The sequence below is a fragment of the Strongylocentrotus purpuratus genome, unplaced genomic scaffold (assembly GCF_000002235.5).
Source record: "Strongylocentrotus purpuratus isolate Spur 01 unplaced genomic scaffold, Spur_5.0 spur5_scaffold_1, whole genome shotgun sequence".
NCBI lineage: Eukaryota > Metazoa > Echinodermata > Echinoidea > Camarodonta > Strongylocentrotidae > Strongylocentrotus > Strongylocentrotus purpuratus.
In genome coordinates this window covers 28,931,046-28,958,066 of record NW_022145594.1, presented here as the reverse complement: position 1 = coordinate 28,958,066, position 27,021 = coordinate 28,931,046, and the positions used below count along the sequence as shown (strand labels likewise).

General features: G+C 37.0%; 1 protein-coding gene across 1 annotated transcript; it reads left to right on the top strand.

The window, feature by feature from the left end:
- Positions 1 to 4,696: 4,696 nt before the first annotated feature.
- Positions 4,697 to 21,946, top strand: LOC588844 (SID1 transmembrane family member 1). The gene is given in 12 exon segments (XM_030978672.1): positions 4,697 to 4,788; positions 5,695 to 5,741; positions 7,754 to 7,765; positions 10,800 to 10,877; positions 13,017 to 13,094; positions 15,816 to 15,943; positions 16,677 to 16,817; positions 17,647 to 17,720; positions 18,306 to 18,429; positions 19,608 to 19,725; positions 21,728 to 21,873; positions 21,875 to 21,946. Coding segments are annotated over 11 exon segments (999 nt in total). The 5' UTR covers positions 4,697 to 4,788; positions 5,695 to 5,713.
- The last annotated feature ends 5,075 nt before the right edge of the window (positions 21,947 to 27,021 follow it).

Sequence of the window (27,021 nt, the reverse complement as noted above, 5' to 3'; positions counted from 1 at the left end):
GGAAAATATTATTTTTTTTTATTAGGCTAGTTTCCCCATAATGAATGTATATACATGCGATTAGATGGATCCTGACCCCAATCACTAGGAACATGACAGACAATGAAAGCGGACAAAATATACAGTTCCTCAGGTAGACAAAGGAACATCCCTTCACTGCTATTATGTAAAAATGTGTAGAACAGGTGAATATGCATGTGACACCTGTTCTACACATTTTTACATAATAGCAGTGAAGGGATGTCCCTTTGTTTACCTGAGGAACTGTATATTTTGTCCGCTTTCATTGTCTGTCATGTTCATAGTGTATATCCCTTTGAATGGGGCGTAGTGGTAAATATTGTAAAAATTTGAATTATCACAACTTTTCGGGCCGAAGTTGTAAGGGCCGGGGTGGTTCAGCATTTTGGAGGAAAATATTAATTTTTTTTATTAGGCTAGTTTCCCCATAATGAATGTATATACATGCGATTAGATGGATCCTGACCCCTATCACTAGGAACATGACAGACAATGAAAGCGGACAAAATATACAGTTCCTCAGGTAGACAAAGGAACATCCCTTCACTGCTATTATGTAAAAATGTGTAGAACAGGTGAATATGCATGTGACACCTGTTCTACACATTTTTACATAATAGCAGTGAAGGGATGTCCCTTTGTTTACCTGAGGAACTGTATATTTTGTCCGCTTTCATTGTCTGTCATGTTCATAGTGTATATCCCTTTGAATGGGGCGTAGTGGTAAATATTGTAAAAATTTGAATTATCACAACTTTTCGGGCCGAAGTTGTAAGGGCCGGGGTGGTTCAGCATTTTGGAGGAAAATATTAATTTTTTTTATTAGGCTAGTTTCCCTACAATGAATGTACATACATGCGATAAGATGGATCCTGACCCCCACATCCCTTTGAAAGGGGCGTAGTGGCAAATATTGAAAAATTTGAGTTATCACACCTTTCGGGCCGAAATGGTAAGGGCCGGGGTGGTTCTGCATTTTGGAGGAAAATATTATTTTTTTTGAATAGGCTAGTTTCCCCACAGTGAATGTACATACATGCGATTAGATGGATCCTGACCCCCATATCCCTTTGAAAGTGGCGTAGTGGTAAATATTGTAAAAATTTGAATTATCACAACTTTTCGGGCAGAAGTTGTAAGGGCCGGGGTGGTTCAGCATTTTGGAGGAAAATATTATATTTTTTGAATAGGCTAGTTTCTCCAAAATGAATGTATATACATGCCATTAGATGGATCCTGACCCCCACATTCCTTTGAAAGGGGTGTATTTGCAAATATTGAATAATTTGAGTCATCACAACTTTCGGGCCAAAATGGTAAGGGCCGGGGGGGTTCAGCATTTTGGAGGAATTTTTTTTTTTTTTTAATTTGCTAGTTTCCCCATAATGAATGTATATACATGCGATTATATCGATCCTGACCCCTATATCCCTTTGAATGGGGCGTAGTGGTAAATATTGTAAAAATTTGATTGATCACACCTTTCGGGCCGAAATGGTAAGGGCCGGGATGGTTCTGCATTTTGGAGGAAAATATTATATTTTTTTAATAGGCTAGTTTCCCCACAGTGAATGTACATACATGCGATTAGATGGATCCTGACCCCCATATCCCTTTGAAAGGGGCGTAGTGGCAAATATTGAAAAATTTGAATTATCACACCTTTCGGGCCGAAATGGTAAGGGCCGGGGTGGTTCTGCATTTTGGAGGAAAATATTATATTTTTTTAATATGCTAGTTTCCCCACAGTGAATGTACATACATGCGATAAGATGGATCCTGACCCCCACATCCCTTTGAAAGGGGCGTAGTGGCAAATATTGAAAAATTTGAATTATCACACCTTTCGGGCCGAAATGGTAAGGGCCGGGGTGGTTCTGCATTTTGGAGGAAAGTATTATTTTTTTTGAATAGGCTAGTTTCCCCACAGTAAATGTACATACATGCGATTAGATGGAACCTGACCCCCATATCCCTTTAAAAGGGGTGTAGTGGCAAATATTGAAAAATTTGAATTATCACAACTTTTCGGGCCGAAATTGTAAGGGCCGGGGTGGTTCAGCATTTTGGAGGAAAATATTAATTTTTTTTTATTAGGCTAGTTTCCCCACAATGAATGTACATACATGCCATTAGATGGATCCTGACCCCCACATCCCTTTGAAAGGGGCGTAGTGGCAAATATTGAAAAATTTGAATTATCACAACATTCGGGCCGAAATTGTAAGGGCCGGGGTGGTTCAGCATTTTGGAGGAAAATATTAATTTTTTGAATAGGCTAGTTTCCCCACAATGAATGTACATGCCATTAGATGGATCCTGACCCCCACATCCCTTTGAAAGGGGCGTAGGGGCAAATATTGTAAAAATTTGAATTATCACAACTTTCGGGCCGAAATTGTAAGGGCCGGGGTGGTTCAGCATTTTCGAGGAAAATATTATTTTTTTTAAATTGGCTAGTTTCCCCATAATGAATGTACATACATGCGATAAGATCGATCCTGACCCCTACATTCCTTTGAAAGGGGCGTAGTGGCAAATATTGTAAAAATTTGAATTATCACACTTTTCGGGCCGAAGTTGTAAGGTCCGGGGTGGTTCAGCATTTTGGAGGAAAATATTATATTTTTTGAATAGGCTAGTTTCCCCAAAATGAATGTATATACATGCCATTAGATGGATCCTGACCCCCACATTCCTTTGAAAGGGGTGTATTTGCAAATATTGAAAAATTTGAGTCATCACAACTTTCGGGCCAAAATGGTAAGGGCTGGGGTGGTTCAGCATTTTGGAGGAAATTTTTTTTTTTTTAAATTTGCTAGTTTCCCCATAATGAATGTATATACATGCGATAAGATGGATCCTGACCCCCACATCCCTTTGAAAGGGGCGTAGTGGCAAATATTGAAAAATTTGAGTTATCACACCTTTTGGGCCGAAATGGTAAGGGCCGGGGTGGTTCTGCATTTTGGAGGAACATGCGATTAGATGGATCCTGACCCCCATATCCCTTTGAAAGTGGCGTAGGGGCAAATATTGAAAAATTTGAGTTATCACAACTTTCGGGCCGAAATGGTAAGGGCCGGGGTCGTTCAGCATTTTGGAGGAAAATATTATATTTTTTTAATAGGCTAGTTTCCCCACAATGAATGTATATACATGCCATTAGATGGATTTTGACCCCCACAACCCTTTGAAAGGGGCGTAGTGGCAAATATTGAAAAATTTGAATTATCACAACTTTCGGGCCGAAATTGTAAGGGCCGGGGTGGTTCTGCATTTTTGGAGGAAAATATAATTTTTTTTGAATAGGCTAGTTTCCCCACAGTGAATGTACATACGTGCGATTAGATGGATCCTGACCCCCATATCCCTTTGAAAGTGGCTTAGGGGCAAATATTGTAAAAATTTGAATTATCACAACTTTTCGGGCCGAAGTTGTAAGGGCCGGGGTGGTTCTGCATTTTTGGAGGAAAATATAATTTTTTTTGAATAGGCTAGTTTCCCCACAATGAATGTACATACATGCAATTAGATGGATTCTAACGCCTATATCCCTTTGACAGGGGGGTAGGGGCAAATATTGTTTAAATTTGAATTATCACAACTTTTCGGGCCGAAGTTGTAAGGGCCGGGGTGGTTCAGCATTTTGGAGGAAAATATTAATTTTTTTTATTAGGCTAGTTTCCCCACAATGAATGTACATACATGCCATTAGTTGTATCCTGACCCCCACAACCCTTTGAAAGGGGTGTAGTGGCAAATATTGAAACATTTGAGTTATCACAAATTTCGGGCCGAAATGGTAAGGGCCGGGGTGGTTCAGTATTTTGGAGGAAAATTTTTTTTTTTTTAAATTTTGCTAGTTTCCCCATAATGAATGTATATACATGCGATTAGATGGATCCTGACCCCCATATCCCTTTGAAAAGGGCGTAGTGGCAAATACTGTAAATATTAGAATTATCACAACTTTCTGGCCGAAATAGTAAGGGCGGGGGTGGTTCAGATTTTTGGAGGAAAATATTATAATTTTTGAATAGGCTAGTTTCCTCACAATGAATGTACTTACATGTATTGCTTGTTGTGTTGATGAAAATAGGCTTGATATAAATATATTATTAAAGGCCCACTGTACTACTTGTAGCTACTTGTTCCCTCTATGACAACGCCTAATCAGTGACCATTGGTCCCCCATAATCCTCTTTTTTCTTATGTTAATTGAGAGCTGAGTTGTTGAGATAGCCACCTGTCAGTGACCTTCCTGTGTGGTCCTAGCCAAACTAGTACAGACGGCTTTTAAAGCTACTGACATTCTCTTCAGTGTCCATGTGTATCATTGCATCATAATTCGCTGGCACCAGAATTGGTGGAATTGCCATTTAATGTGTGCACAGGTCTCTGGAGCAGCAAAAACCTGTTGTCCCACCAGTAATTACTCCAGCTTGCCTTATCTCAAGGGTGAGGGAAATTTTATTATGATAAAAATTCCCTTTGGTGCTACGTCCAGGACACAGTGCTGTATTATATTTTGTACACTAGTGATTACAATTTGGGAAGATTGCAAATCTGTCAAGCCTTCACTTGGCTATCATTTTTTGACCATGTTTTATACTAAAAGTAGCTTTTTCACGACTACTACAACTGTATCTCATTCTTATCTTGCCTTGTAGCTCATGAATATTGGAAACCAATCGTGACCACTTTTGGGGTGCTCCTAGCCATCTATCTGCTCTCTGGGTTTATTATTGCCGGAAATATTGTGAGGTAAGTCCATAATTACTTTGGTCTAAACCCAAAGATTTAAAGATGAAGTTGAGTTCTGGTCATGCGATTGCATTGTGAAAGAAACAGTGTGGAACCGACCAGAAAAGGTTGATCATCTAGCATATAATAATTTGTGTGTATTGCAAGGTTCTGGAATCATCAAAATGATAAGAAATTTGGCCAAGTCTTGGTAAAGTTACAAACACTTGCACAGAAAGATGTATATGGGACTACACGAACACGTGACGTAAAAAGCCGGCCCCCCCCCCCCCCCCCCGATTTTTACGACGTTACATGCATATTTAGAATATGAAGGCATTTGAAGAGCCATGATTTTCAGGGAACATGTCTTAACTGATGTTCTTCCACACTTGCATAATAAGAATGAGTAATGCTCACAAATTTTTTTTCACCTCTTCCCAGAACTCAACCTTCTCTTTAAAGGGGAACTGCACTACTTGTGCCCTCTATATAGCAAACATTGCCTTAGCGGTACCCATTGGTCCCCCATACTCCCCTTTTCCTTATGTTATTTGAGATAATATTATGTATACTTGAGAGCTGATTTGATAAGATAACCACCTGTCAGTGACCACTCAGGGAGGTCTAATCCATTCTGGCCAAACAAGTGCAGACAGGATTTTCAGGCGTCTTAGTAAAACTTGAATTTAAGCATTGAAGATGCCTCGCCATTATGGACTAAACATTTAATCTTATTTGAAGTAATGTATAAATACATGCTTGTACAATTATATACATGATTTCCATGTTTCTTTTACATTATTTTTTCCATTTTTGTAACAATTATTGAGCCTATGTATGGTAAAACAAAACATTCATGTACATGTGACATGTGAATAAGTTTCCTAATAATCACAAAATACAAAATTTCAATTTTCTTTTCAGACAAAGGAAGGCAGATATCATGATGACAGGAACGGCTTCAGAAAGAGGTAAAAATAATGCAACAAAATACCCTTTTGTCATAATAATAATAATTATAATAATAGTAATAACAATAATAATAATAATAATCTGGATTTATATACTTCTTAATATGAAACACCATATACATATATATGTAAGCACTATACAGATATTATAACTCCTGTAATTGGATTAATGCATGCACAGTGTGCATCATCTCCACTCCCTGGGGAGTATTCTTACCATATATATCAATTACTTACACAAAGGTTTTTGTCATCTTACCAGGTCCCCATTTCTCTCCTGTGAATGGAGTGGCAAATGTAGATTAATGCCTTGCCAAGGGACATACAATTGTGTCTGGGATTGAACCCACGACCTTTGCATTTCAAGTTGAGTGATCAAACCACTTGGCTATGACACCACTACTATTTCATTCAATCATTATTTATTCATTATTCATTTCTTCATTATTCATTCACTATATTTAATTCATTATTTCTGTTATTATTCTTCCTCTGTATCACTTTAATTTGTAGTCAACTTCATATATTTATGATCATAATTACCATTTCTTGGAAAAAATTGTGCTGAGAAAAATTTCATAGTTTTGCCCTCAAGTTTTCATGATCAACATGTTCATGTGTACATGTGAATAGATTTTGCATCCCGCCTTAGTTCAAAATTGATGTCATTCAAAGTTACTGCATATATAGCAAAATTGAGTTATATTAAATTTTTCAGCCTTGATATTTATGGAATGCTTTCAACTGACCTTGTTTTTATTTACAGCAATCTATATTTTGCATTTTACATGAACACATTTCTCACTTTACAAATTATGTACTTCATAGTTTCTTCAGTCAGTACGTGTCATGGAAATTGTTGTATTGGTTGTAATTGCATCATGTGCACTTTAAGAACTGTTTTCTTCATACCAGGTAGTCTAATGTATTTTACCTGTTGAATATTTCCTTTAGTAGTATTGAAAAACTCATATTCAACCCGTAGAAAACCGGGTTAATTCTTTAAAAAAAAATAGTTTAATGAATTCACAAAATTACACCCATGTATATTACAATGTACATTACACATAGTTCATGTTTGTACCTGTCTGCCATCTTGTGGGTCATTACATGTAGATTTTTAGGAAGAAATTATCCTGTACGTCTAGAAATAATTAATTGAAGAAAAATCATGAAATATATACAATTAATTGAACACTTTGAATTCCTTTTTTTATTAGTATGTTTTTCATATATCTCCAGGTTGAGAAGGTAATGAGAATCAGTTGAATGAAATTGAAAGCAAATAATTCTCTTTATCTATCATCAAAACATTTGTAATGTAGTTACTATTTTTTTTATGTACATCTTATTTTATGTACATCTTGTCAAATGTATGATTCAGGGCCTTTTTCACACGACTTGTCATCAGTGACAAATGACAGTTTTTGTTATAAGCTACTGAAATCCTTGCTTCTGATTGGTTATTAGCAGATTTGTCACTGCTTTTTGTCATTTGTCATTGAAATAACGCTTTGTGAAACGGGTCCCAGTTGCATGTTTAGTAAATGTAGACATTTTTCACTTTACATGTATTATGATCATGTGAAGACTATATTCTCATTGGTTTTGCTCCACCCATTTCAATGATTGACATACACTATACAATGTATTATGATCATGTGTAGACTATATTCTCATTGGTTATGCTCCACCCATTTCATTGATTGACATACACTATACAATGTATTATGATCATGTGAAGACTATATTCTCATTGGTTATGCTCCACCCATTTCAATGATTGACATACACTATACATGTATTATGATCATGTGTAGACTATATTCTCATTGGTTATGCTCCACCCATTTCAATGATTGACATGCACCATACATGTATTATGATCATGTGTAGACTATATTCTCATTGGTTATGCTCCACCCATTTCAATGATTGACATATCTTTCTCACCTTGTTGCCTGGATACCATCAATCTCTGCATTCCTTTGTGACATGAACCATTACATCAGTTGTTCTTCTTGGTACAGTATACGATCTTATGTTGTTATTCCATTTGCATGTTGTGTTGCCAGCTTTGGATGCATTTTGCTGTGAAGAGAGATAGAATAGTTGCACTAAAGTCGGCATGACGGAATGCTTTAGCCCCTATAGCACCATCTATTGTACATGCTGTGTAGCCAGCTTTGGCTGTGAAGAGAGCAGGCCTGATAAAAACCCGATTTAAATCGGTTTCCCGATTTTTCTTTATTTTTCCTGATTTTTTCCCGATTTTTTTTTTTTCCCCGATAAAAAAAAAAAAAAAAAAAAAAAAAAAAATAGATTTTTTTTTCCTTCCCTATTTTATTCTGATTTTCCCGATTCCATCCTTATTTTCTCTATTCTTCCCTATTTTGCCCTATTTTTTTCCAAATTTTCTTACTCGAATGGGGGGAATGTTGTTAAATGCCATTTTTCCCCTGCGAATCCTCTTCTTTTTTTTTTTACTCAAGGGAGGCGTGGTTGAGGGGAAAACAAAAAACCTATTTTTTTTTAGTGCTCACTATCACCCCTGGAAGAGAGGTAGAGAATTGTTGCACTGAAACCTTTTTTTTAACTCTAACCCCTATAGCACCATCTATTGTACATGCTGTGTAGCCAGCTTTGGGTTGCATTTTGCTGTGAAGAGAGATAGAATAGTTGCGCTTAAGCCTGTATGATAGAATACTTTAACCCCTATAGCACCATCTATTGTACATGCTGTGTAGTCAGCTTTGGCTGTGAAGAGAGGTAGAGAATAGTTGCACTGAAACCTGTATAATGGAATACTCTAAACCCTATAGCACCATGTATTGTACATGTTGTGTAGCCAGCTTTGGGTTGCATTTTACTGTGAAGAGAGATAGAGAATAGTTGTACTAAAGCCTGTATGATGGAATACTTTAACCCCTTTAGCACCATCTTGTATACAAGTATAAACCACCCTAAACTTAGATTGTTTCTTTGTCATAGTAGTAGTTGGAGCACTGTGGCATAGTGGAAACACTAGTAAAGTTGTATTGCTGTGTTATAATGGGAGCACTGTGGTATAATGGGAACACTAGTTTAGTTGTGCTCTGTTATAATGGAAGCACTGTGGTATAATGGGAACACTAGTTTACTTGTAGTGCTGTGTTATAATGGGAGCACTGTGGTATAATGGGAACACTAGTTTAGTTGCAGTGCTGTGTTATAATGGGAGCACTGTGGTAAATGGGAACACTAGTTTAGTTGTAGTGCTGTGTTATAATGGGAGCATTGTGGTATAATGGGAACACTAGTTTAGTTGCAGTGCTGTGTTATAATGGGAGCACTGTGGTAAAATGGGAACACTAGTTTAGTTGTAGTGCTGTGTTATAATGGGAGCACTGTGGTAAATGGGAACACTAGTTTAGTTGTAGTGCTGTGTTATAATGGGAGCACTGTGGTATAATAGGAACACTAGTATAGCTGAAGTGCCATGTATAATATGAGCACTGTGGTATAATTGGAGAACTGTGGTATAATTGGAGAACCGTGGTATAATGGGAGCATTATGGGATAATGGGAGCACTGGTATAATGGGAGCACCGTGGTATACTGGGAGCGCCATGGTATAGTGGGAGCACCACATATATTGGGAGCACTGTGGTGTAATTGGTGCATCGTAGTATGTTGGGAACACTGACAGTGGTATAATGGGAGCACTGGTGTAATTGTAGCACCTTTGTGAAGTGGGAGCACTGTAGTATAATGGGAGCACCATGGTATAATGGGAGCACCATGGTATAATGGGAGCATTGTGGTATAGTGAGAGCACCATGATATAGTGGGAACACTGCATATATTGGGAGCACTGTGGTATATGAGAGTACCATGGTATAGTGGGAGCACCACATATATTGGGAGCACTGGTGTAATTGGTGCAGTGTAGTATGTTGGGAACACTGGTATAGTGGGAGTACTGGTGTAATTGCAGTACCATGGTATAATGGCAGCATTATCATGGTTACAGTGGGAGCACTGTGGTATGGGTGCATGCTGGTACATGTACACAGTTTATTGGTGAAGGTTTCTGACCATCACACAATTCTGATCCATACAATATATACCCAATACTTGCATAACACTAACAAATTGAATTAATCCTAACCTTTTCATGACACTGCCGAGACACAGCTATAAACAGCATGCTATTTAGTCAAAAGAACTGCACATATATTAAACTAGCTAGATTAGAAATACCAAAGAACTTTAATAATAGCCTGCAAGTAACTTACATAACCTACTGTGTAACTAACCTACTGTTTATATTTTCATATCGACAGTAGTCGGCCGTTGTTTGCTGCTAATATTTGGTTTTATGCTGCATTTAGAAATAGAGAGCCTTTTTTTAAAACTATTTTTTAATAATTTTTTAAATATTTCATTTGGTTGGGAGGGAGTGGGAGGGAGCTTGTTTGTAGTTTATCTTTCTAAAATAAAAACACCCCTCCCTATAGTAGTATAGTAGAAGCTTGACTGAAAATGCTTTCCTTGCTAAATTATCTCAATAGCTTTTTTGTAAATAATTCTCATGGCCTCTTTCCCCCTCAATTTAGTTTGAAAATTTCTGACCTAATTTTGTTTTATAAGTTAGTTGCTTTTAACATGAATAGCCAAATGTTCTGTCGGAAAAGAGGATTTTTCTTGCAGTGTATGCACTACATTGTACATTTAGTTGTGAGAAATTTCCCTCTCAGAAATTTGAAATGTGTGATGATAAGTTAGTCTTAAAATGCTTTCTCCTCTAAATTAATTCTGTTACCTTTATTCGGCTGCTAATTTTTACACATTGCACTGGGACATGTTTATGTACATGATTGCAAACCTAATGTACGTGTGTGCGTGCAGTCTGCCTGACATGTTTTGATCTGTTATTATGTTTTCCTCAATCTTATGATTTATGGAACTTGAGTCATTTTAGGAAATGTTTTGCTCTTTCTGAAAAGTATCCTTAATTGGTAGGCACTGCGAGTAATAAAAAATGCATTAATTTTGCAGACTATTTCTTTCTTTCAGATCCGGAGTCCGGTGCGCAAGATGGGCAGAGGCCTTTCGCTCAAGCAGATTCGGCGAGCGCCAACTACGGCACCTCAGGTCAGAATTATATTGCCAACCACATGGATAATTGGAATCGATTGGGAGGGGGGGGGGGGACAGTCAGGAGAGAAAACAAATTAGAGAATGGGAAGGAAAGAGATAGAGACAGATAGACAAAGAGAGAGACATATGCAGATGCATATAAGAGGGATACAGAGAGAGAGAGAGAGAGAGAGAGAGAGGGAGGTGGACAAAGAAAGAGAGAAAGCGAGAGAGGAGGAGCCTAGGTGTTGTGGCGTGCGCCTGTAATCTAGCTAACAGTGGAAGTTACAAACTGATTCAGCCGAGGACGCAGGTTCGAAACTGAGTCACGTCTTTCGGATGGTGACGTTAAAGGTCGGTCCCCAGACTTAAATAATCATATCTGATTGATACACGTCTGTAAAAACCAAATACACACACACACACAGGAGGGGCCGGGGGGGGGGGGGGGCAAAGAAAGAAATTGAGAGACAGAGAGAGAGAAACAGGGTGAGGGCAGAGAAAGAGAGAGAGAAAGAGAGAGAGAGAGATCATTATAAAATGTACTCTAACATGTATATTAAAAAAAAATCCCTTCTTTCTTAACCAAACATGCACTAACAGAGCTAGAATCAGGGGATACCCCCTTTTATGGTAACCACCTTATCTGCACTTTATTCCGTACATTATTGCATGCTTATAAGGTCACTGAAGGTAGTAACTACGTAGATGGTGGTTGGCGGTGATGGCAGCAGTTACACTTCATTGGTGGTGGTTTCATCTTTGAAGAAAAAAAACATTACATGACAGTATTATGAACATATCGTCCTTGTTTTCACGAAGTGACGGTAGTGAGGAAAATCGTAACGCAAAGTGAATGCAATTTTTTTTCACTACCATCACTTCGTGAAAACAGCGACGATATAGTGTAAATTCCCTCAATATTTGCTCATTTCATGATGTTTAAAATATGGTTTTGCTGCAGTAGTCCAAATCAATCATCATGAATCAATTCATCGCTTTGTTGATGGTGGTTTCATCTTTAACAAAAAAAATGTGCATGTAATGAATTAAATTTTTTGATATTATGATGCTTTACATATTTTTGCTGCAGTAGCTATTAAAATGCAGCCCCAGTGAATCAAATCATTATCTACCACTTCCACTGCATATGTATATTTACATGTACGTGTTCATAACATAATCATTACATAATCAGGGGGTGTTTCACAAAGATCCTAAGTTGAACTTGTCTCTAAGTTGGACTTAAAAATCATGGAGAGCCATTAGCATCTATGAAAATATTTTGAAAAAGTTGTTTTAAAAGGCATAAAATGTTGATTCAAATCATTCATATTTTTCAATTATCAAGGAAATTTTATGTTCTTGATGTGGAATTTATAAAAAGTTGAAAATACTTGAATTTTCGCTTTTGAATATATTTTATTTTTAGACAACAAATGGCTCTCCATAACTCTTAACTCCAACTTTAAAAGTTAAGTTTGACTTAAGATCTTTGTGAATCACCCCCCAGATGCATAGTGTATAGTAAACGAAGAATACTTGCATACAAACATTGTACCCTGAATTTCCCCCATACCAAATCAAACAATGGAGAATATTACATTTGGACATGGTAAATTGTCTTCAAAATACATTTCAATTCATCTTCCTGTAGTCTCTCTTCTCATCAACTGATTTGTTTTATTCTGTTCATACTCTTCTTAACCAATATTTGGGAGAAATACTGACGTTGTTATGAAAGATACATGGACGTAACTAAGGTATAATGGGTATTTCTCCTTGCAATTTTTAAGATGACACCAAGCACTCCGCGTCTTCCTTTCTTCTCGTTCTCATTATCTTCCATACAATACACGCTTGATATGTACCTGCTTCTTTGAATTAATGAAATACAATTTTGTAAAAGCATGCTTGCAAATTATAATATTCAAATGAATGCGCCTTCATTAGATATTCAGCAATTGTGTGACTTCTTAGACCCAAGTTCGTCCATCTTTTTGGAAACCGTACCCAATCTTCTCTGTTCATTCAAAGCATACACACTGAAAAATTTACATCTTTAAACTGCGTATATTATTTATACATACATGTATTTCTGTTGCTTCTTATTTTCTTTCTTCTGCGCCCGTTCCTTCTCTCATCTACATACAGGACCAGGTCCCGGTCCAGGACTAGAACCCAATAACAGACTGGACAATGTGGTCAGGAATGGAAGTAGTCCAACCACAGGCAAGGACTAGATTACAATTTGATGTTTTTGTGATAACACCCATCACTATGGGCTGTCCACACTGACCTAAGGGGGTGTTTCACAAAACTTGTCATCACGGACAAATGACACTTTTTGTTATAAGCTACTGAAATCCTTGCTTCTGATTGGTTATCAGCAGATTTGTCACTGATTTTTGTCATTTGTCATTGAAAAAAGGCTTTATGAAACACCCTCCTGGACTACACATTGACCTTTTTGGAAGGGGTCAAGATCAAACCTAATACAGCCTGCATACATGAACCATACATGTAGGCCTAAGTAAAAATGTCCACATTTTAAAGCCCCACTGCACTAGTTTGGCCAGGAGGGATTAGACCTCCCTGCATGGTCACTGACACGTGGTTATCTCATTAAATCAGCTCTCAATTAACATAAGAAAAAGAGGATAATAGGGGACCAATGGTCACGATTAGGCATTGTTTGCTATATAGAGGGCGCAAGTAGCTATAAGTAGTGCAGTGGGGCTTTAACGGTCTGAATTTAGATTGTAAGTGCCAATGTGTCCTGGACCCCTTAAAGTTTCAAGCAACACTGTCATGTAACAACGAAAGGAGCCACAAGCAGAAAGTTAATAGCATATGTTGTGATTTAGGAGGATTGCCAGTGTTTTTATTTGTATTTTCAGTTGAGGCTTGTATGGTACATCCACATGTACACTTTATACAGATACCTTTGTATTGAAATAATTAGCAAGCCCACTCAATGGAAGCCTTTACTTTGTATAAATAATCCATAAAATAGCCTGGATATTGACAGCAGTACAAGCTAACTAATTCACTTAAAAAAAATGTTTTTAACAAAAGGTAAGAAAATACATTTAAAGGTAAAGACCAGTATTGGAAACGCACCAATTTCAAAAAATGAAATGGAAGCTCTTATTACCAATCATGTGAAAGAATATGTTTTGACTAATACATGATGATACAAAATTTGCCGGGAAACCGCCTACTAATTCATATATTTGGTAAATTTGTTTCTCTCATGGTCTGTGAGAGATATAGGGTAGTCCCATATACATCTTTCTGTGTATAGTGCTTGTAACTTTACAAAGAATGGGCCAAATTTCTTATCATTTTGATGATTCCAGAACCTTGCAGATGCTAGATGCTAAATGATCAACCTTTTCTGATCGATTCCACGTTTCTTTCACAATGCAATCTCATGACTATAACTGGTCTTTACCTTTAATATCAACATATTCATATTAAAAATACCACAAAATTGTTATTTTACATTACATGAATTTGCTTCACTCTTTTCATGCACAATGTCATTGCATTAACACATCAAATCATGAAATGAATAAACATGCATAGTCAATGAAAGTCATTCAAAACACGTCAACTAACTGCACGATTAATTTTCTCCAGTTAACATCTCTAACAACACAATACATGAATATTCAAAAGTGAAATTTCCATATTCATAACACTGCCACACTGTAGAGGTATCTTTACAGTCTGTTAATTAATATAATAACATTTTTCCTAACATGATATATGGTAGTAGTACATAACATATACAGTGTGAGTAAATTTTTTTTGGTAGAAGTCGATTTCTGCACTCTCGCAAACAATGCCTCCTGTTCATCCAAGCGTGAACACATTCCACACAAAAATGATACCAAATGATTTGGGAGAAAACACTCTTTCATAAGATGTATAATAATTTACTGTTCATAGATGATTTTTTTAGCAATGAGCAATTTTCTAGGTGTAAACTTTTTGTTGACTCACACTGTATAGTAGCACATAACATATAAGCCAATTTGAAGTTGAATTGTTTACGTCATTTCGTGCTCTAAATACAGGCACACTTGCATCGAGAAACACCTGTCCAAAAAGAACATAGTTTTTTTTATTTCCTGTGAAAGGATGCTTCTCATTATGTTAAAGGAAAGCTGTGTGTAAGGACCACCTGCCCACAAACACTACCTGTCTATAAAGACTTCCTTTTGTGTCTCCCTAAAGGCTTGTTCAAATATAGCGTGGTAAACTGCCGCAAGAAAGCTGCCACATTTATTTATGTTGTATGTGTAAATGAATGGTAGCAACAGAGGACTTGTGCGTATTCACTGAGCTCTATCTTATAACATACAGCAAAATAAATCGTACACTGAAACCTGTCTATAAAGACCACTCAAGGGAGACAAGAAAAGTGGGCTTTATACCGTAGGCAGGTGGTTGTTATGTAGGCCTACAGGTCCCTTTAGTACATGTTTCAATGAGAAACCATTGTAGACAGGTGGTCTTTGTAGACAGGTGGTCGCTAACGCAGGTTTGACTGTATTTTACACTTTATTTCTGAAGATGAACCACATCAGTCTTGCCGCATCATATCTGAACGAGCCTTTAAAGCTTATCAACACTAGTGTGGCTAGGAGGGATTAGACCACACAGCGAGGTCACTGACAGGTGGCTATCTCATCAACTCAGCTCTCAAATAATATAAGAAAAAGAGGATCACGGGGGACCAATGGTCACCGATTAGGCATTGTTTGTTATATAGAGGGCGCAAGTGTTTACAAGTAGTGCAGTGGGCCTTTAAGAGATGTTTCTGAACAAGTTTCACTGTATTTTTTTATTTTTCAAGATCTAATTAATTTATTTATGGATTATTACTTTAGAGAGACACACAAGCTCTAAATAATTTTATAATTATGGATTATTACTTTTTAGAGAGACGCTCAAGCCCTGCAAGGAGAAAGCCGGACTTGGAAGGCCAACTCATCGTGAGCAGCGACGACGAGACCGACATCGACATGCTTGACGACATCGAATCAACCAAAGAGGTTTATAGAACAAAGGTACGGTAACTAATATAGGAAAATGGTGTAAACAGAGATGCCAACTGTTCCGATTTTTTGCTATGAATACGGCAGTACGTTTTTTAATGTTTTGTTACATTTTTTTAATTACCATAGTATTCTATACACTTTACTTGACATGCATGCAGTTTCCAAATATCCCTGGCTTTAAAGGGTTAATGCCAAGTAAACTGACTTTTTTTTTCTTCAAGAAAACGGTCTCTTCTCGGAACAGTCTTTTGAAAAGTTCTTGACGTTCTGTATGTACACATGTAGTAGTTTCGATATACAGCCAGATGCCAACCAGTACGATTTAATAAGAGTAAAATACGATAATATGATATCGCCTCTTGAAACACAATTTTTCATCTTTCAAAAAAAAAAAAAAAAAAAAAAAAACCCGTAACATAGAAACATGTACAAGTAAACCCTGCAAACCCAACAAAATCTTTGCTTTACAATTTTCTCATGAAATGTTAATGAAAGAGTAAACATTTAACTTGGTCAAAGTTCTTACCAAAAAAACCTTTCTCTGAAATTTTACTTGCCACTGGTGGTGTCAAGTTTTTGTGAAAATCTGATTCTTCTCTCCAAAATCTGATTTTTTAAGGATATTCAGTCTGTTATTTTTTTTGTGTCAAGAGGTTGGCATCTCTGGTTATAACAAATACCTCGTTTGATTTCAGAACTCTTTATAATGAGATGTGCTTTGTATTTATCAACTTTGTTACAGACTGAGATTTATGTGAGTGACCTAGCGCGGAAGAAATCAAACACCTTGGAAAAGAAGTACAACATGTACGCCTGGAATCTTATCACGGTGTCCATATTCTACGCTCTTCCGGTCGTTCAGCTTGTTATAACGTACCAAGTGGTAAGATTTTCAGTTTGTTCAGGCCCCCGATGGATCGTGAGTGGATCAGAGGAGGGGGGGGGGGGGGGGGGGGGGGGGGGGGAGGGGGGGGGGATGTGGAAAGTTTGGGAATGGCTTTCCAATTAGGGCTTAGGTGAAGGTTGATGTAGTTTCCAAGGTCATACACTTACTTTTTGTGTTAGACTTTACATGCATAATGTTTAATATTTCTAAAACTGCTTTTTACACACCAAATTCCATTCTGTACCTGAATGAATACACAGAAATAGAGTGATCATGGAATCATTTCTGCAATTTATCTGTATGACTTATTTCATTTTTCGTTTATTGTAGCAGAATACATACTTCTCCTCTTTAGCCAGGAGTACATCTGTCTTTATGAATTTAGAGATGTGTATATGATGATATGATTGCAGGGCCCTTAGGGAGCTTGGGGCCAATTTGTCCAATGGGGCCAATCCGGACCAATTGAAACCAATTGGGGACCCATTAAAGTCTAATGGGGCCTAGGCCAATGGGGCCAATGGGGCCAATTTGTCCAATGGGGCCAATCTGGACCAATTGAAAACATCTGAGGTCCCATTGAAACCTGTTAAAACCTATTGAGACCTATTGAGACCAATTGAAACCAATTGAAACCAATTGAAACCAATTGAAATTTCAATTGGTGTTCAATTGGTTTCAATTGGATTTTCGTCTTGGGAGATCATAATTAATACTGATGAGGCTTTCCTGGGTAAACAAGACATATCATTATTATTATTATTATTATTGTTATTATTATTATGTTGATTAGGTCATTTGTGTCTTATTTTGATTCTATCTGCAGGTTACAAATGTCACTGGAAACCAAGACTCGTGCTATTATAACTTCCTCTGTGCAAAGCCTTATGGATGGTTCAGGTAATATCCTCTGCTTTTACCTCTTTACTTCAAAATGGAAATATGTTACCCTATAATTCTCTCTCATATACGTTTTCTGTGGCAAATTTTGGCTTCTACAATTATTAGTTAGTCTTACTCTTTTGGGTCATGTTTGAAATCGAAAATTTGAATTGAAAGTTCTAGCATGCAAAACTTAAAGTTAAAGGTTAGTTCTGGTCATCCGATTGCATTGTGAAAGAAAAGGTGTGGAATGGATCAGAAAAAGTTGATAACGTAGCATGTAAGTATCGGCGTATACTGCAAAGTTCTGGAGTCATCAAAATCGTAATAAATTTGGCCCAGTATTGGTAAAGTAACAAGCACTGTACACAGAAAGATGTATATGGGACTACACAAATGGTGTCGGGGGCTACTAACCTTGATTTCCTAATCTTTCTATGCTCATTACTCAGCTAGTATAAATTTTCTACCAAAATGACATTTATTTGTAATCTTGAACATTCAGTGTAAGTTTCGTTTGATTCTGTGAAAATTCATTTCCTTTTTTGAAAAACCAGAACTCACCTTTATCTTTAAATTTGTTTTATTTCCCTTTGATTGCAGTGCCTTTAACAATGTGTTCAGTAATACTGGCTATGTCATGCTTGGCATTCTCTTCCTGATGCTGGTGTGGAGGAAAGAATACGCTCACAAGGCACGAGTCAAGGCTGGCTACAAGAATGAACTGGTATTTATTTTTCTTCATCGTCTTTATCATTAATCATTCAACTGCCTTTGTCAATTATTACTATCATCATCACCATCACCACTGTCATCTTTATAACCATCATCATTATCACCATCATTAGGGACTTTTAAATTTGCACGTTGACATAGTGGACTGCTACGTGTGACGTCCTTAAGACGTCACATTGCCTTAAAAGGACGTCACACGTAGCAGTCCTCTATGTCGACGTGCAAATGTAAAAGTCCCTATTACTATCATTATCATCTTCATCACCATTAATCTTCCTCCTCATCGTCATCATCAACATCATCATCATCATCACCATCATCATCATCGTCATCATCAACATCATCATCATCATCATCATCATCATCATCATCTTTACTGTCATCACCATCATCATCATCATCATCATCTTTACTGTCATCACCATCATCACCATCATCATCATCATCATCATCATCATCATCACCATCATCATCATCATCATCATCATCATCATCTTTACTGTCATCACCATCATCATCATCATCATCATCATCATCATCATCTTTACTGTCATCACCATCATCATCATCATCATCATCATCATCATCATCTTTACTGTCATCACCATCATCATCATCATCATCATCATCTTTACTGTCATCACCATCATCACCATCATCATCATCATCATCATCATCATCATCATCATCATCATCATCATCACCATCATCATCATCATCATCATCATCATCTTTACTGTCATCACCATCATCATCATCATCATCATCATCATCATCATCTTTACTGTCATCACCATCATCACCATCATCATCATCATCTTTACTGTCATCACCATCATCATCATCATCATCATCACCATCATCATCTTCACTGTCATCACCATCACCATCTTCACTGTCATCACCATCAGCAGAATAAAATAAGAAAAAAAGTAGATGAACAGTTGACCTACATGTAAACATGTATATTGAATTAGGGTATATGTAATGATATTGCTCTTTTCATGACTCCTTCAGCATTCTTATTGTTCTTATTCAAATCTGAATGTTCTTTTCTGTGCCTTGAGCATCTCGACAATTGAATTGATGCTTTATGTTTAAAATACACAGTTTCTATATATTTCCATGAATTAAAAATAATAATTTATAACTGCATTTTTTTCCATTCAGACCCATGGTATCCCTAAACACTATGGTCTCCTCTATACCTTGGGCTATGCTCTCATCATGGAAGGTGTCATGAGCGGCTCCTACCATGTCTGTCCAAACAGGGCCAACTACCAGTTTGGTAAGTACATGAAAATGGTGGTATTTGTTAGGGTAATGAAAGGGTAGCCCATCCATGATACATCTACAATGAATGTACACGTACAGTGAAACCTGTCTATAAAGGCCACCCAAGGGAGACAAGAACAGTCGTTTCTGTAGGCAGGTGGTCTTTAAGTACAGGCTTCTTTAATACATGTTTCATTGAGAAACCATTTTCAAGGGAGACAAGAAATGTGGTCTTTGTAGACAGGTGGCCTTTGTAGACAGGTGGTCACTATTAAAAGCAGGTTTGACTGTATATGTATGTGTACAGTGCTCACAGCGAGTTTATGAGACCCGTTGCATATAATTTGATTTTGCGATGAGATGCATTTCCTTAAAGTAGATATTCATTGATTTTAAAAACTAACTTTATTTTCATTATTGCAAAGTTTGATTCGACAAGGTTATCATTATTCAATGCTTGGAAACATTGGAAGTAAGGATTATCATAAATTACAAAACGCTTAAATAAAGCCCTGGCGTAGCACCGGAAGAGCTCTCCAAATGCTGCTGAGATGTGTGAGATCACAGTATGGACATAATTTGCACAAGCAGACGATGTCCCATGACATCTCACACATTTTCAGTGCCTGTATTTTCATCTTTTCTTGAGTTCTTTCTCTTACTTCACTACCGTCAGGCTAAATGTATAATCTATTGCCTCACCCTAAACCCAGCGCATGTTTTTATTTTGCTGACAAATGCAGCGATACAAAAATAAAGGAATCTGTCGCTTGTAAACAAAATAAGACGCCATTGTATTTTCAGGTGCACACACCGCGGTATGTTCGGCGTTTCAAGAGGGAACAAATGCCGTCCTTAATGTCTTTCCGGGGGGTTTTCAATTTGAAAGTCTGGTTTCTTTGATTGTTAATTAACCCCTATCCTGTGTATTTACAAGCAAAAGATTTTAGTTATTAGAATCGGGTCATATCCCCTTTTGAATGGTTTGACATTCCATTATATTTATATACACTAAACTCATTATAATTTGAGGAATAATAGCTTTGCAAGTATGTTCATTCTCTATGGGATGTCGTCTGCTTGGGCAGTGTTGGTCCATATAGTGACGTCATTAAAACATCGTTATTTTTTTCAGGCGATTTTCTCGTATATCCCAGCTCCTATGGAGGTGGTTGTATTTGTATTTTTATAAATCACCCGATATGTAGTTGACCTAAAACTTGTACGATGGCCATCTGTTAGCTTAACAGTTTCTAGTAATACATTAGTTGACATATTTGTGATTTTCTTTGAATTTCACCTTTAAACTCTAGCCCAAGTGTTCCCAGGCTTAGAATAAAAGGGCCGGGGAACATGTATGTTTGTAATGATAATCATGGATATCTCACTTGCCGTAAGCTCATGACTTTATAGCTCTACAGCCCGATACATCAAGCAAAATTAGATATCAATGAAAATTAGACAAAATTACTTTCGGGCCTAAATGGTCATTAGACGAGATGATAAGTAGGTGAAATGATTATTATACCATGTGGATAGTAGACGGGCTGGGTGTAGACCATATGGGAATAGACTAATTGGGTAGTAGACGAACTGGTACATGTAGTAGACCAAACGGCAATATACCGAGCAATGGTCTTGACTTGAAGCTGGGAGGTCCTGGTTTTGAAACCAAGTCAATGCACTTGCTTATCACTAAGTTTCTCAAAAAGTTCTAAAAGCCTTCATTTGTGTCCCCTAGATTGTCCCCTAGATCGCTCTGTTTAGAGCGCTCAGTCCTCTAAACATAATTGCTGTTTCTGAGATTCGCATTGCACGCAATTCAGCCCGTTCAAAACATGCATAAGAAGTCATGCTTATATTTTCGCAAGTTCGAAAATTTGCGCTTGCTGATCTTGATATCCGCGAAAAATTAATTTTTCACAAATATTTCTACATTTACAGTAATATAAAGTGTGAATCTATCTTTCAAGTCTCACTCCTCATTCGTCTCCTTGTTTAATTGGTTGCCATAGATACCTCTTACATGTACATGATAGCCTGTCTGGGGATGTTGAAGATGTACCAGCAGCGACATCCGGATATCAACGCAAACTCTTACAAATCATTCGCCTTGTTTGCTCTCATACTCTTCATTGGATTCCTGGGGCTGGTAAGTTTGTTTTGATAATAATAATGTTTGGTTATTGTATAGCGCATATCACATTATAACGTCTCGATGCGCTTCCAAATAGTTTTGGAAATGTTAAGGTGTGTTGATGCTGGTGTTGATGGTGGTGAGGGCGATAAGGAGAAGAGTGATCATGATGACGATGAGGAGGAGGAGGAGGCAGAGGGACAGAATGGTGTTAAAGATAAAAGATGATGAAAATAATGATGATGCTGATGATGGAGATGATAATGATGGAGATGATAATGATGGTGATGGTGATGATGATGATGATGGTAATGATGGTAATGATGATGATGATGATGATGATGATGATGATGATGATGAAGATGAAGATGGTGATGATGATGATGATGATGATGATGATGAGGATGATGATGATGATGATGATGATGATGATGATGATGAAGGTGATGATGATGATGATGATGATGATGAGGATGATGATGATGATGATGATGACGTTGATGATGATGATGATGATGATGATGAAGGTGATGATGATGATGATGATGATGATGATGAAGGTGATAAGGAGAAGAGTGATCATGATGATGAGAAGGAAGAGGAGGAGGAGGAGGAAGAGGATGGCGAGGATGGCTATGAAGATAAAGATGATGAAAATATCATTGATGCTGATTATCACGATGATGACGGTGATGGTAATGATGGTGATGAGGTGGAGGATGATGATGAAGATTAGGATGAAGATGGTGATGATGATGAGGATGATCGTGATGATCATGATTACAACATATATGGTGGTGATTCATAAATTGTATGGTCTCACCAAATTGCATTAAAGATCGTCTTTATTGGAAATTCAACAGCGCCATCAGCAGTTCAGTTTAGTCTCAGGCTCTCATTAAACGGAAGGGTAACCCCCTTCCCACTCTCATCTTTCAAGCAGGGAAGTCGAACATAAATCTCATTGCCGCTAATGTGATAGTTCCTACCAGCAAACCAACCCACCGTGCTGTACCCCTTACGCCCTAACGAGGGAGCCGTAATGAAAATTACGTACAATTATGCTGCATGACCATGATAATGATAGGCTCCTGTTTTTAGTTTTTGTTTATGCCTGCAGAACGTTGCGTGCAAGCGAAAGCCTGTTTGTGTAAACACATGCAAAATACCAAACGGTTGAGTCATGCAGGAAGGATGTATTTTTTATGTTAAAGAGACGGTAAAAGTGTAGGAATTATCTGTTAAAAAAAATAAATGCAAAACATGAGTCATATAAGAAATCTAAAAATAAGCGTATTTGTCTGAAATATGGAGATTTCAGATTCAATAGCTGTGAGGTGTAGTACCCATCTGCCTAAACAGAATTACATGTTCAATGGTGTTTGCACTTTTTATTTGTTTGTACAGCAAACTTTAATGATTCCTAGTGAAAACATCACTGCATGTTTATTTCATTTTATAACTGATGCTTGTTTTCTCCCTCCCTTTTTCATTTGCAAACTCATCTTTGTTTTGAAATACACATCCGTTCCTGCTTGTCCTGGAAGAGCAAAGGAGAGAGAAAGAGAGAAAGAGAGAAAGAGAGAGAGAGAGAGAGAGAGAGAGAGAGAGTGAGTGTGGGAGACAGAGAGAGAGAGAGAGAGAGAGGGGGAGAGAGAAAAAGAGAGGCAGAGAGAGAGAGAGAGAGAGAAGGGAGGGAGAGAGCCAGAAAGAGAAACCAGTGAATAGTTTGGTTCCAACTAAATGATTCAATTTAATCCCAGATTTGCACTCTCAACTATGTATGCATGCTATGAAACAATTATTGTTCTGTAATTACATTTCTTGTTTTGTTGAAGAACTCTAATTGAACTGAATACGTGCCAGAGTTTTGGAGTACAGTGTATTTCAATTAAGAAGCAATGATTATTTCAACGATTCATATCTTATCTTTAGGTGTCAGGTACTTGTAGATCTGTTACTCTACTAATTTCTTCAACAAATATCTTCAAGGATTGAAAATCAGTGGGGTTTCCTTTGAAATATTTGTCCAATAGTATTCAACAAAGGCCCTAATTCAACCAGTCCACCTTTCGTTCATGAGTTACGAAAAACACAAATAAAATGGGTATGAATGATTTAGTTGTTTTACTGTATGGGACCTGCTAGCTCGACTACCTGTAAATTCTATCCCGTTTCAATGTACCCCGTCCCTCGACTCAAACGACTCACTATAATTATGTATTCATCAACACCTCTGCACTCGTTTCCTCAAGATGGCACTACAGACCTTAATGCGCTACTTATCTAACAGACCCAGAAACGGAGAGGCGCTTTACGACTTACCAATTATATCATTACCATTACCTGTTGGCATGCACATGTACCTGGTATGTGAGGTGCCTTCTAGGACTAGGGCTTTAGGAAAATGCTGCACCTGTAGTACATACCGGTAGACAGAATGTAATGTACAATCAGAGAATCTTTTTTTATACTATTTTTGCCTTTTCAGGGTAATTTGAGTAAATTCTTTTAGAGATGAGCCCATAGACAAATCCTGGATCTGTATTAGTACCTGTCTACAGACATACTTTTATCTTTTGTATTTGGTTAAGTTGTGTGAGAATCTATAATCCATCATTACCTGAACTTCTGGGTGTGTTTCACGAAACAGTCATAAGAACAAGTTCAGCAACATCCCATTAAACATGTATGTTGAAATTAGCATGTATTTTGATTGGATGTTGGTGAACTTGTAGTTAATCCCGGTTTCGTGCAACAATGCCCAGATTCATTTTAACTCCTATTCCATACACATTATTTTCACAACTTAGGAAATTAGAAAAACCGCATACATTCATCCGTAAATGTTTAAAGATGAAAAGATGAAAAGATAAATATGTACAAGTACATGTATAGTGAAACCTGTATATAAAGACTGTTCAAGGGAAACATAAACAGTATTCTGTATAGGCAGGTGGTCTTGATGTACAGTTTCCTTTACTACAGATTTCATTGAGAAACAAAATTCAAGGGAAACCACAAAATGTGGTATTTACAGACAGGTGGTCTTTCTATACAGGTGGTCGCTAATACAGATTTGACTGTACAAGAAAAAGTGCAATGAATTAATTATCAGACTTAACACATTCACACCGTTCGTCACTGTGCCAAGGGATTCAGGTATGAACAGGGTTTGCACTTGAACTTGTGTATACAGGATTTACATGTATTAAATGTAGTGTGAAAAGAGTTCAAGACATTTTATCAGGGAACATTGTGCTTACTTTTAATGTCAACAGGATGTTTAACTTTGTGCAGGATTTCAGGGGATCGCAAAAGATGTACCCAAAATAAAGATACGCTAATAAAGACCACTTTCACTTCATCAATGTTATTTTTAAACACCCCATTAACTTGTCATTAGCAATTTACTATAAACAGACAGTGAAAACAAATTTTCAAATACCAGTTTATCTCCTTGCTCAATTCGCTGATTCAAAACATGTCATCTTGTTAATTGAGATGATGAAAAAACAGAAATGAAAAATAGATGATGTCATTGTACATGTAACAGCCTTGACAGAAATGATGTTCTTACAAAATTTGTTTCCATAAGTTTTTTAAAATTTAATGACTATATAGTTACTGTAGGAAGGAAATTTGGGATTAGACCACCCAGCGAGCCAGCGAGGTCACTGTGACAGGTGGCTATCTCATTAACTCAGCTCTCATTTAACATAAGAAAAAGAGGATCATGGGGGACCAACAGGCACCGATTGGGGAAGTTTTCTATATAGAGGGAGCAAGTAGCTACATGTAGGACAGTGTGCCTTTAAGGTTCTAGATATGTTGGAAGTTTTTGTCCATGATTTCTTTTGAATTTTATTGTAATGTGTAGAAAGATTGCTGTGTAGTGTTCCTAATTTGGACCGTACACAATAAGATGTTTACCATTTGAAGTCAGGAAATCACCATCTGTAAAAAGTTTTGAATCAAAACCGAAAGCACATCTTTTCAATTAACTGTCAATCTAAGAATATCAGAAGCTCTTGTAGCACAATAGAATATATACTTAAAGCTCTATAGATCTATTATCATTATTATTATTATTATTATTTAGTTTTTAATTAAAGTAAAATGCTTAGATGTGCTCTGAACACGAGCAAAATATTGACTTTGTTGGCGTGGTGAATTGAAAATAGCCCCTGTTCTTTATTAATAGTCTGACCTATGATATCACAAGGGGCTAAATAAAACATGGACTTTTTCTGGCCCCAATCATGGCGGTCTAGCCCCTAAGGCTGAGACAATTGCGTGCTCATCTGAGATTATTCACATGGTTTGTGAAAGAGTTTTGAGCCTGATTGAGTTTGACGTCTCGTAATCTTTCAGCCGAAACATACACATTAGGTTATAGAGGTGTAGAAATATAGACAAAAATGTAGTTCCAGATGATCTTATACCATAGGCCTGTCTTCATCAGCTCGAGTTTGTCAAATAACCTGCTATTTGATATCAGTAGCTTATAACAGATATTGTAACTTGTTTAATACTGATAACAAGTTGTATGAAACAGAGCCCAGATTGGAGCCAGAATAGCTTTTAACTCATAAAGTTTAACCCGATCCAGTGCAGCTGAGAAACTAACACACCCTCGCCATTAAAACAGAGACAGTCATTTAATTCTTTTGGGGATTGTGCGATTAGTGGAGACTTTGCACGCTGTGTAACAAAGGGAGGGGGAAAATGATGATTGAAGAAAAAATAATTATGTAAAAAACATAGAATCTGGTTTAAGTTTAACACAGACTTAATGCCTTTTTGCAACAATAATGTCTTAGATAATATGCAGAAATCTAATAAAAAAAAGTGAAAATCTTATCAGAAAGCTAAATGTAGTGTTTATAATAAGTTTCTGATGGCACAATTAAATATTAAAGGTAATACAAAGTTTTGGTATGGGGTCATAAATTTGGTTCAAATGAACAATATACTGTGATCGTTGTCGCGGTTGAAATCAAGTCTAAAGTTATGAAATTGTAAATAATAAAGTCTTAATATGTTGTATAGCTCCCTCTCAAGGTCAAGATATTAAGTAAGCTATGAAGCAATGTTTCTTGACTAAAATCGACCGATTATAGCTATTCCCGTCTGGAAATTATATATCACAACTTCATATTCTGAGATTTT